This window comes from Magnolia sinica, chromosome 17 (genome assembly GCF_029962835.1).
Source record: "Magnolia sinica isolate HGM2019 chromosome 17, MsV1, whole genome shotgun sequence".
Classification (NCBI taxonomy): Eukaryota; Viridiplantae; Streptophyta; class Magnoliopsida; order Magnoliales; family Magnoliaceae; genus Magnolia; species Magnolia sinica.
Window position 1 is genome coordinate 71296696 of NC_080589.1, and position 13140 is coordinate 71309835.

Genomic DNA, 13140 nt, shown 5'->3' on the forward strand with positions numbered 1-13140 from the left:
GGCGCATCATCACAGAAGTGTCCACTAATTAAATCACAGAAGTGTCCACATGCAAAGTCGATAATGATGAGCCTTGACTAATCTCCCCGTAGGACTAATGTTGCCGTGCATTTGTGGGGAGAGTCATCATCAAAGCGTAGGTGTGCGTGGAGGAAAGAGAATCGTTATAAGAGCGTAGGTGCGCATGTGTGTCCCACCCCGCCCGTCGCGTGTGCGTCCCACGGCGAACAACACGGCAGGCAAGATAGAAGGCTAACAACACGGCAGGCAAGATAGAAGGCTAATTCTCTTGATTGGCCATTAGATAACTTCTTCTACGACAATGACAGTACATCACCCGACCGACCTGCATGGTGACTTGACAAGTTTCTGTTTTGGAATTTAACCATACTGAACTCAAAGTTTGGGCATATTATCCAACGAGATTCATCTCTTCAAATATACTAAGAATGGCCTTTGCACAAGCTTACGTAAGTTACTTGGACCAAAATGCCTTTGTCCTTGTTTCAGTAGTAGTATGGTTTTTTAGGACTCCTTTGGATTCGTGTATTAAGATGTATTGTATTGTATTTGGGTATTGTTTATGTATACATTGGATGGTTTTCAGAATACATCCAAATTAATCAGATACTAATCAATATTTAGATAGGAGGTGTTGTTTGACGTAGTATACAATACTTTATACAGATCGAGGTTTGAATAGGACATATTATGTTTGCGTATTGTACAATCTTAATTGGGTCGGGTGGCCTGTTTGACGTATGGAACTTTCTGATTTCTAGCCCATATGATTTTCACGTTGAAATGTACCAAATGAATGGTCTCGATCTTACACTACATAGGTATCGGACATCTTGTAATCGTACAAATTTCAAACTTTCATTCGCTGCCGAATACAGCACAATGAATACGAAGTATTAACGACAACAGAACCCACTGACAATACTCTACCATCGGTTCAAGCTGCAGTTTGTATTCGCACGCATGGGATTCAACTCCTATTTACTCCAATCCAAACACGGTAAACGTTAAATCATAACTTCTAATACGATACAATACATCCTAAAACGCGTATCCAAACAGGCCCTTAGGGAATAAGAGGTTACGTTATATTTAATGCCAAGAAAGTTATGTGTAAGGAACCTTTTTCGCGCAGGGGCAAAGACAGAACTAGTGGGGCCCACATTGATGTTTACGTATAATCCATGTCGCTCATCCTTTTTGTCGTGTCATTTTAGGGCTAGGGCCCAAATATCAGCTTTAGCCAGAGCTCGTGTGGGCCACATAATAGAAAATAATAGTAACAATGAAACCCACCGATGAAACTTTTCAGGCTCACTGTGATGCTTGTTAGAAGTGGACACTGCCCAAGTAAGGGCTTTTTAGGCCCATGGCGAGCATGCCGACAAGGTGGACGGAACGAAACACCCCATTGTGGGCCTTAGGACATGTTATTTTAGGAGAAAGGCCCAAATATCAGCCTGATCCAGCGCTCATGTGGGGCAGAAAATAGAAAATAATGATGGGGCCACATTGATGTTTGTATATAATCCATGCCGCTCATCCTTTTTGGGCCCACGGCGAGCTGATAAACAAGGTGGACGGAACGAATCACCCCATTGTGGGCCTTAGGCTATTGTACCAATGGTTATCCTTTCATTTGGTAGTAAAGGAAGTGAACATGCAACAACTGCAACCCATATAACATAACAACCACGATCCATGACAACTATAACCTATATAACATGACAACCACAATCCAGGTAACATAACAACTACGACCCATATAACATGGCAACTACGACTCATGCAAACCATGACCCATATAACATGACAACCATAATCCAAGCAACATGACAACCATGACCCATGCAAACCATGACCCATATAACATGACAACCACGACCCTTATAACATGACAACCACGACCCTTACTGCATGACAACCACAACTCTTACTGCATTACAATCACCTGATGCGACCTATGCTACTATACAGATATCATTTGCACAACTATAGCGTGACTTGCACCAACTTGGTGAGTACATGTGATAAACGATATCTACATATTTCATGTACTAACTTTGTGTAACGCCCCGAATTTTCAGGGTTGAGTAGAAACTCGGCTCCCGAATTTTCGGGTGCCACGTATGCCCTAATGAGCTCCAGATTTTAATGCATTTGGGTTAATTATTAAGCAATGACGGGTTTAGCAAGTCATAAGCATGAGAATATCATAAAATATAAATAAGGGCCGCTAAACATATAAGATATTCAAAATACTGTACTAAGAAAATCCAAACAGGGAACTAGACCCACCTAGATAAATATCCCAGATGACTAGGGCCTAGACCTATGTCCCGCGACCATCCAACCATAAACTAGAAGAAACCACCAAAGTTTGATAGTACGCTCGCTGCTCCTCATCAACTGCGCTGGCGTCCCCCAGCGCATCCAGCTCTATCAACCCTGCATTTATGACAAGTTCTGGTTAGTTTTTTAAAACACCATCCCAGACTGGGAGTGAGTAGCTAACTCAGTGGTACCATTAGCAATAAATCACACAAATCATCATACATAGAGTATATTTAGTAAACAACATTCATCATAAAATTCTAAGTACTCTTAGTTAATGAAATGCATGGTTTAATGAGATGATGCATGCCCTCACCACCAACACTTCCTCGAGCAATGACATCCAACGATCGCAATGACGAACACTCCCTCAGTTGTAACCTCGACTGCCGAGTCGCTACAATAAGTAATGCGATGTCATGAGAATATTAGCCGAGTTGGTTAATTTGGTTCATTCATCCAGTAGGTTGGGGAAATCGAAATACCCTTATCAGAAATATTGCCTTAATCTAATCGCGCGGCTCAAGATTGTGGCCGTATGACTCTCGCAATCCTTAGCCTTCGTGGGTTCGTCAATCCTATAGCTCTCAGCTCATACGAAAATCAATTGGGACTTCCAAGTCCTGCTCGCGGTCATTACGGGGAGGTCGTCACCCTAACATAGGCCGACAACACGAGCACAATGTTCCATACCACTGTCCCCGGCTCACGAGTCTTGGTGCTCATTGGTCACTACGGGGAGGCTTGTCACCCCAACTTAGGCCGACAGCACAGGCATAGTGTCTCATACCACCGTCCTTGGCTCATGAGTCTTGTGGGCCGAAAATTGTAGTTAATAGTTGGCGCGAGGGTCTTAGGGTATCTTGGGTTCATACTGATGTGTGCAACCATGGTTAACATAAAAGGATGACTAATTTGTGAGCCAATATGCCCCCACAAGTTAAACTATAAACTGAACGGTTTGAGACAATTTACAACTTAACTAGTCAGGCTAGATTTACCTGTGGGTTGATCCAACGATTGGATTCCCAAATAATTTTGGTTAATCGGCCGATTCATGAGAGGACAAGTTCACAGATGGATAACATAAATTCAAGAATAATTTTACAAATGACAACAAAATTCAGCATTCTAAGTATATAGATAGCAATATACTAATCTTCACCAAACTATGAGGATCATGTTCAACATATTCCAACAATTATGACAAGATGGACAACCACGCACCCATTCACATCAATTCATTTTCACACATGCCGATATGAAACATATAATTCAACAATATAACTAAAATTAAGTGTAAGTAATCCAAAAATTCAGCAATTCGACAACAATACATTCCTTCTATGCCTAACATGTTTCACATGCAACAAAGTCCAACCAGCAATTCAGCAACATTTGAGGTATTTGAGTGTATATGCTCTAATTGGACATGCAGGTCGGCATTTTACACATTTAGGGATATTCGGGGCCTAAATCCCTTCCCACATTGGGGGAATTCCTAAGTTTGTAATCCCAAATCAACAATTCAAAAAAATATTCCAGCAACATGCAGAGATAATACATCATGCACATTTACTAAAATCTATGCTTGGCATGATAATCGGGCATTTAAAGGTAATGGTCCACACCTATTGTCGACATAAAGCTCTTGCGATCGGTCTAGTGGTGCCGAGTTCGCAAATTCGATGTACCGGGGCCCTGCATTACATGGAGTTGTGGTTAGAATGCATGCATGTGGCTAGGGCTAGAGAGGGACGGATTAGAGTCCAATTCTTACCTTGGATCAGACGAGGTTTGTTCCTACGATGATCGGTTCGGAGTCCTCAGTAATTGAGGGGGGTAGGTGCAGGGAATTTCAGTCCTCACGCACAACATGCACCCACACACCACTCTCCTTCCCTCTCTCTCCTCTCTCTCTCTCTCTATCTCTTCTCTCTCCTCTCTCCCAATTTCAGTTGCTAGAATTTGTAGAAATGAAAGAGAAAAAGGGCTTAAGGGCCCTAAAGTTCTATAAATTCCTTCAAATGGCCCCATGGGACCCAAATCTGGTCGTTGGGGCTGCCCTGATGGGCCCCTGGCCCATCTAATTCATGGAATAAGTGCCCCACGGCCTGATGAATGGCTGGGTAAAGTTTGACAGCAAACGGATGCGGGGTTTTACCGGAATGACCCGGTTTACGATCAACGGTCACCGATCCTCGATCAATAGTTAGATTTTGCAGATGAGTGCAAAGAAATATCTTCAACCTATAGTGAAAATTTGGGTGGAATCCAACGGCTAAAATGTCCTAATTTATTGTCCTAAGTAGTGGGGGTCATTTGTTTTAAAATTCAGATTTTAGGCCTGTGCTAGGACGAGTTGCACTTTACAAGTGTTGACTTGATAGCATGAATCGTCTATTTTTGGACGTCGTCTCAGTTTGTTGTCTGCGATGGACCACAAGCCCAGTAGGATAAACATTACTCTATAATTTCGAAACTAATGGTCCACTAACAAGCGGTCTAGAGCTTATTCGAGTAATCGGGGTATTTTTAAAATAAGTTGGGTTGGGAGATTTCTTGGGCGCAGTTGTTAAGGTATGGATTAACTAAGTTCACAGTATGGCTTATTCAAAATTAGTGAAAGTGGAGATTTGATCATGATCACTCTAAACCATCGGTTTTAGGCTAAAAGAGTAACTGGGTTGATTTGGTTCATTAGTCAAGATCCGGGCCTTATCTAACTCGGCTTTGGGTAGATCCTTTAATTTAGTTACAATTATCTTGATTAATCAGTGGTAGGTTGGTTAGATTTGGGCCCTATGTGAACAAATTATGGGGATAAACTTGATGTTTAAGTGATCAGTTGGGTCCATTGGTTTTCTACGGTTGATCAATCTTATTTGTACGATTCTTTATCGGTACTAGTCACGTATAAGTTCACATCGAGTGTCAATGGTCCGTAAGTGATAACGTGGCTAGTTATTACAAAAAAAAATAAAAAAAAATTGAAGGATTTTTGGCAAATTCAAAGTAGCGAAAATCCGAGGTGTTACACTTTGATGGACGGTAAGGATCTTTTGTGCACCAACTTGGTGAGTGCATAGGATAAACGATATCTATGTATGTTATGTACTAACTTTGATGGACGGTAAGGATCTTATGTGCAAGTCATGCCATCGTGCGTATGTAGGCATATGGGACGTAGTTGGCATATGAGTCGTGGTTATCATGTTATATGGGTCGTGGTTCTCATTCCTGCTCCCAGATTGCATCACAACCACGACCCATACCTTATGACAACCATGACCCCACATTACAACCACGACCTTCGTGGTTGGGTCGTGGTTCTAATTTCCTGCTTTCAAATTGCATCACAACCACGACCCATACCTCATGACAACCATGACCCTTATCATGTTACAAACACGACCCTCATGGTTGGGTCGTGGTTCTCATTTCCTGCTCCCAGATTGCATGACAACTACGACCCTTACCTCATGATAACTACAACCCTTACCACATTACAACTACAACCCTTGTGGTGGTCATGTTATATGGGTCGTGGTACTCATTTCCTGCTCCCAGATTGCATAACAACCACGACCCATACATGCACATAAGATCTTTACCGTCCATCAAAGTTAGAAAAGTAACGCGTCCATCCGTACCAAAGCTAGTCTGGCGTCTTTCGAATATGAGATGACTATTGATAAACTGCAGGAGCATGAAATGCAGGCTATATGGGCCTAGGTTGTCGTGAGGTAAGGGTCATGGTTGTCATGTTATATGGGTCATGGTTGTCATGTTATATAGGTTGTAGTTGTCATGGATTGTGGTTGTCATGTTATAAGGGTCGTTGTTGTCATGTTATATGGGTCGTGGTTTGCATGTATCGTAATTGTCACGTTATATGGGTTGTGGTTGTCATGTTACCTAGATCGTGGTTGTGGTTTTCAACGTGTTCACTTTCTTTTTTACCAAACTATTGGTACTATAACTTAAAGCCTACAATGAGGCGATCCGATCCATCCACCCTGTCGGCTAGCTCGCCATTGGCCCAAAAAGTCCTGACTTAAGTAGTATTCACTTCTATCCACCTTGTCGGCTGATATTTGGGCCTTACCACTAAAATAACATGACAAAAAAAATAGGCGGCATGGATTATGGACGACATGAATGCCTTACTCCTAAAATGACACAACATAGATTATAGACGGCATGGATGCCTTATCTCTAAAATGACACAACAAAAAGGATGGACGACATGGATTATAGATAGCACATTTCATCTCTCCAGGACCATACGACTTCTGAACCAAGAAGAGGGGCATTTTGGTCCAAGTAATTTACATAAGCTTGTTAGGTCTGTATGGTCAAATTCTCTTTCTTCTTTTACTACAATGACAAGCAGTGGGAGAATTAGGAGAAGCACATACGCTCTGAATAATATATGATATCATATATGCTATTGGGATTCGAAGATATGACCTTCCGTTTTGTTACCATGCCAAACAACCATTTACTCTAAAGCTTTCAATTAACCCCCACAAAGAGCTTAAGTCAATAGGCAATCTGCTTCCGTGCACATATCGTACTGGGGACCACCATATCAGCCTCACTACATAATCTGATGGGGCCACCATGTACAATTTGTCAATGGCATTATAGGGTTGAAGAAACTCATATCTAAAAGGAAAGGGTCCACATGCAACATGCTGGCCGACATTTCTAATTCAACAGGACCAAATGAAAATCTATATAACCTAATGTCAGCTGTTCGTTCGTAAATATTAAACGTCCTCACATCTTTCTTTCCAAACCTCCTCTCATCTTCTAAGGACCCAAGAATGCCGAGGAAGTTCCCGCCGCTCGAGTTCCACTGGATCAGGAAGCATGGCGAGATGACTGGCCGAGAAATCTTCTTCGTGTTTGAGAAGAATCTCACAATGTGTGATGTAAACCAAAGTCCAAGTCGTGTCATCCTCAACGAGGAGGAGATGAATACCAACCTCATCCCGGCAATGACAGGGAGGGAGGTGTTGCTGATGAATCGTCTGCGTAAGGGCCTCCCAGTAGTCGCCATTGATCTGAGAGGTCAGCAGTATGAAGTGGTCATCAAATGGTGCTCCAGCATCAACGAATACGTGCTCAAAGGAAACTGGAATGATATTGTGCAGAACTACGTATTGGAGGAAGGTGATTCCATCCGCATGTATTTCTTCAGACGTGGAGATAATGACTTGTGTTTGATCATCGAGGGAGTTAAGAGGGATGGAGAGTAAGCGTTTGTGCGTAGGGTCTCTCTCTTTTTCTATAGCTGTTTGTAACTTGATGCAGTAGTAGTAGTAGTGTTCGCTGTCGTTGATATTTTTATTGCTTTTAACTATTATTGCTTTTTTGATTTTGCTGTAAAATGGAGAGGATCCAGTACAACCGTTCGTCGGATAGCTTATCTGACAAGCAACGGTACTTTGGACCTTTCAACAACAAAGGCGGCACTCACTCGCAGATCTGCTATTGTTTCTGTTTTTTTTTTATTTCATCAGAGTCATGCCGTTAGAATCGGGCGGTCCCTTACAATGATGAAATAGACTCCACCTTCGTAAAACACGGTATTCATCGACACCGTCCATTGTCCCTTCTGGACGGGGATTGTGTCCTTCCCCCGCCGGACGGTTATCCGTACGGACAAGTATATGTAGGGCCCACCGTGATGTAAGTGTTTTATCCACGCCTTTCATCGTTTTTATTGGATCATGTTAAGGTATGAGACAAAAAATGAGGCAGGTCCAGTGCTTAAGTGGACCACAAGATGGGGATTGAACGTCCACCATTAAAAGATGGGGATTGAACGTCCACCATTAAAACTTCTCAGTAGCTGGAGAAGTTTCGGAGCTAATATTTGTGTTTTCACTTCATCCACGTCTACGTGACCTTATGAACAGCAAAAATATCATTGTGGCCCTTAGGAAGGTTTCAATAGTAGGTGTCATTATCAATGCAGCTTCCTTTGGTGTTGTTCACTGGAGCTGTGAACCTCCTTCATTTGTTGGCTCATATCTTAAAATGATGTGAGAAAAACGAACGGTGTGGTGTGGTGTGGTGTGGTGCAAATACGTTCCCACGTACAAGTGGGCCTACCGCCAACCTTCATTTACAGCATCCTTGACGTCACAGGGAAGAAAAACTTTAAATTGTCAAGCCTGCCATGATCATGATGTGTGTATTATCTAAACCGTCCATCCCTTTAGCCATCTCATTTTATGAGCCAAAAAATGAGCCAGATCAAAATCTCAAGTGGACCACACCACAGGAAATAATATGAATTAAAATCCTACCATTGAAAGCTTCTTGAGGAGCCCAGAAGTTTCGAATCAAGCTGATATTTTTTTTTTACACTTTATCCATGACTGTGTGACCTTAAGAACAGGTTGGATGACAAATAAACATGAATGAGGAGCCCGAGGAGAAAATAACTTTCAATGGTTCACATCTTTATTATCATTGTTTCCTAATGTGTGATCCACTTGAGATTTGAATTTGTCTCATTTTTGTGCTCATGTTTTAAAATGTGCTGTCTAAAAAGATAGATAGTATAGATAAGTCACGTATATGATAATGGCGCACATGTTTAAATCGGTAATACCATAGTTATTATGGACCGATCTTCGGGACGTAATTCCAGCCGCCTTCGGGACGTAATTCTGTCTATTTCAAATTCTCGAGAATTTATAATTACTTATTTTCCTGTATGTACTGGGGAAATTAAAAATCAAACACCCCTAGTAAAGATGTTCCCGATAAAAACAAAAAAAAAACGTCGGTGGGGATAAGAAAAATTCCACCCACTCTATTACTGGCGCACTCTCCCTCTTACGAGAATTTCGTCGAAATGCCAGCGCTCCTTACATCCAACAAGTGTGGATGAGGTCCGTAGGTAAGGCCGTGTGAAGCCCTGATATATATACAGTCCTGCGCAAGCACCACCAGCCATGATGCATTTATGAAATCCACCTCGAACATTAGGTTTTTCATAGAAATTTGGTATGTCTTAAAAAGTAAGTAAGTAGATTTGTGATTTATATGGGTCACACCAAGTGAAACTGTTTGGATAATGGGCATCCTATACATTGTTTTTGCTCATGTAGCCCACCAACATTATAAATATGGCCGATCTTTAATCCCTAAGATTAAATTATTGTCACACATCTTATGGATGGAGCGGATTTCAAATAAACATCAAGGTTGGCCCACCCTAACTGACTCAGTAATGGTTGGGATGCCTCGTATATGTGGATTGCCGACGCTGTCACTAACTAACCACCTTGCTACTGATTGGTGCTTAGTGGGCCCAACAATGATGTATATATTTAATCCAAGCTGTCCATCCATTTTTCTAGCTCAATTCATGGCATGATCCCAAAAATGAATAAGATCAAAATTTAAAGTGAACCATATCACATGAAAATACTGGTGATTAAACACCCATCGTTAAAAATTTTAGATACAATTTATCCGTCATCTAACCTATTGATTAGGTCATAGAGACTTGGATGAAGGGAAAGCAAAAATATCAACTTGATCCCAAAACTTCAGTTGGCCCAAAGAATACTTTAATGGTGGGCTTTCTAGCAATCTTTCTTGTGGCATGGTCCACTTGAGATTTGGATCTGACTCATTTTTTGGGTAATACCATACATTCAGCTGGAAAAATAGATGGATGGCTTGGATTAAACACATATATTATTGTTGGGCTGACGAGCATGAACCAGCTGCTAGGTGGCTGATGGCCGTCACAACACGTAATCCACCAACGCACAACAACGTCCCAACCAATTCTAGGTTAGCTGGAGGTGGGCCCACCTTGTCATGTATGTAAAATCTATTCCAACCATAATGGGTCAAGATGATAATTTAGGCATATTGGTCTAACATCAGCTACATCTATGATTTTAGTAGGCCACATGAGTGAAAACCATATGTAGGGGACAACCACCTACACGACAACAACTTGGCATGAATCAAAGCAAGTCACTCAGTGAGTTCATGCACCTTAAAAATATATATAATAATTCTAAATAGCTGTTATCATTAAAATCCTATATTAGTTTAACTATTAAATATCAAGTCAAGTCGCATCAAGTCTACGACTCGGCCCAACTGGATATTGAGTCGAGTCGAGTCGAGTTGAATTCTTTTGGGTTTTTAAACTATGGTCCTCTCTTTCTGGCATCGCAGCCTAGGATGATTCGCATGCACCTTAACGTATGAGGTGGGATGTTGTAGGAGGCCAATGGTGCAGCTTAAATGGCTGAGTTTGAGTGGTTGGGATGGAGAAGATGCTTCAACGTTCGAAGATCGGCTATCCGCGTCCATCCCTTTTAGTCATGGGCTGGAAAACGACACAGGTCTGAGTTGTTGGTGGGCCATACGAGGCCTTAGATGTGCATGGTTTGTGGATCATTAAAAGCCATCTGTTTGCTCTGGTCCACTTAATCTTTTGATTACCCATCAGAAAAAAACAAAAAGAACCACTTTTGGAAAGAAGAAAAAGAAATGAAAAAAACATCTTATGAAAAGTGCCGTCGACAATTAGGAAGGTATTGCCGGTGGCATTTGGCCCCTGTGCTCGGGGCTGTGTGGGACCCACAGAAATGTCCATAACAAATCCACTCCATCCATCTATTTTGAAAGACCACCATAGGATAGTAATCTAAAAATAGGCAGATCTAAAACTCAGGTGAGCCATAACGCATGAAACAGTGGTAATTGAACTCTTGGGGTGAGAGAAGCTCTGCAGTAACGAGGATACAACGGGATTCTAAAAATAGGCAGATCCAAAACTCAGGTGGGCCATACCACACAAAACCGTGGCAATTGAACGCTGGGGTGACAGAAGTTTTATATCATGATGATATTTGTGCCTAATGTTTATCTGAGTGGTATTAACCCTACCAACGGTTAAGATGGCATATAAACATCATGTTCAACTCCAACAAGGTTTCAATGGTAGAAGCTTCAAAGGTTTTTATGAAAAATTGAGATCAAGCTGATATTTGTGTTTTCACTTCATCCACGTTTACATGACCTTATTAATATGTTGGATGGTAAAAAAAACATCACGGTGACCCTTAGAAGGGTTTCAACGGTAGGTATCATTATCACTACAGCTTCTTTTGGTGTGGTCGACTGGAGCTGTGAACCTGCTTCATTTCTTAGCTCATATCTTAAAATGATACGAGAAAAACGAAGAACGGTGTGGTGTGGAGCACATACGTTCCCACATACAAGTGAGCCAACCGCCAACCTTCAATTACAGCATCCTTATGTCCCAGGGGAGAAGAAATTTAAATCGTGGGGCCCACCATGATCATGATGTGTGTGCATTATCTAAAATGACCATCCCTTTAGCCATCGTGAAACAATAAGAATTAAACTCCTACCATTCAAAGCTTCCTGAGGATCCCATAAGTTTCGAATCAAGCTGATATATATATATATTTTTTCCACTTTATCCATGATCGTGTGACCTTAAAAACGGGTTGGATGGCAAATAAACATGAATGAGGACCCTAGGGAGAAAACAACCTTCAATGGTTCACATCCATATTATCATTGTTTACTAACGTGTGGTTCACATGAGATTTGAATTTGCCTCATTTTTGGGCTCATGTCTTAAAATGTGCTGTTTTAAAAAGATAAATAGTATAGATAAGTCACATTATCATGATGGGGCTCACATTTAAATCGGTAATACCATAGTTTTTATGGACCGATCCTCGGGACGTAATTATGTCCATTTCAAACACGTCAGAAATTCATAACTACTTATTCTCCTGTGAATTTAAAAATCAAACACCTTTAATAAACGTGTTCCCCTGTTCCCGTATAAAAACAAAAAACAAACTTTGGTAGGGAGAAGAAAAATCCCACCAACCCTATTACTCGCGGACACGGTTTGCGTCCTACCCCGCCCGGACGGTAATCCGTTCGGGCAGGGCTCAGTGGGGCCCATATTGATCTAATTGTTTTATCCACGCCGTTTACCGCTTTTCTCAGATCATTTTAAGGTATGATACTAAAAATTAGGTAGGTCCAATTCCTAAGTGGACCACAAAGTGGGGATTGAACGTCTACCATTAAAAACTTCTTGGGAGCCGGAGAAGTTTCAGATCAAGCTTAGAATTTTGTTTTCACTTCATCCACGTCTAAATGACCTTATTAATAGGTTGGATGGTAAAAAAAATCACCTTGGCCCTTAGAAAGGTTTCAACAGTAAGTGTCATTACCAGTGCAGCTTCCTTTAGTGTGGTCCACTGGAGCTGTGGACCTGTCTCATTTTTAGGATCATACCTTGAAATAATCTGATAAAACCGGTGAATGGCGTGGATAAAACACTTACATCACGGTGGGGCCCACAACATCCTGCCCGGACGGATTACGCAATCCGCGTCCGTTATTCGCCCACTCTCTCTGCAAAGAGAATTTCGCCGAAATGCCAGCCGTTCCTTACATCCAACAACTGTGGATGAGGTGCGTAGGTAAGGCCGTGTGATCATGTGCGCAGCCCTCCCGGTCTCCTGCGGACAGCACCGCCAGCAATGATGCATTCATGAAATCCACCCCGATTATTAGGTCTTTGTTAGAAATTTAGTACGTCTTAAAAAGTAGGTAGGTAGATTTGTGATTCATATGGGTCATACCAAGTGAAACTGTTTGCATCCTATACATTGTTTTTGCTCATGCAGCCCACCAACATTATAAATGTGGTTGATCTTTTCATCTCTTCAACGAAATTAT

The 13140-nt window shown here is 41.6% G+C and overlaps 1 protein-coding gene across 1 annotated transcript; it reads left to right on the forward strand.

Annotated features, from left to right (window-relative positions):
- Positions 1-7187: 7187 nt before the first annotated feature.
- On the forward strand, positions 7188-7622 carry LOC131230619 (uncharacterized). The gene has a single exon (XM_058226515.1). The coding sequence runs from the start codon at positions 7188-7190 to the stop codon at positions 7620-7622; it is 435 nt and encodes a 144-aa protein (XP_058082498.1).
- The last annotated feature ends 5518 nt before the right edge of the window (positions 7623-13140 follow it).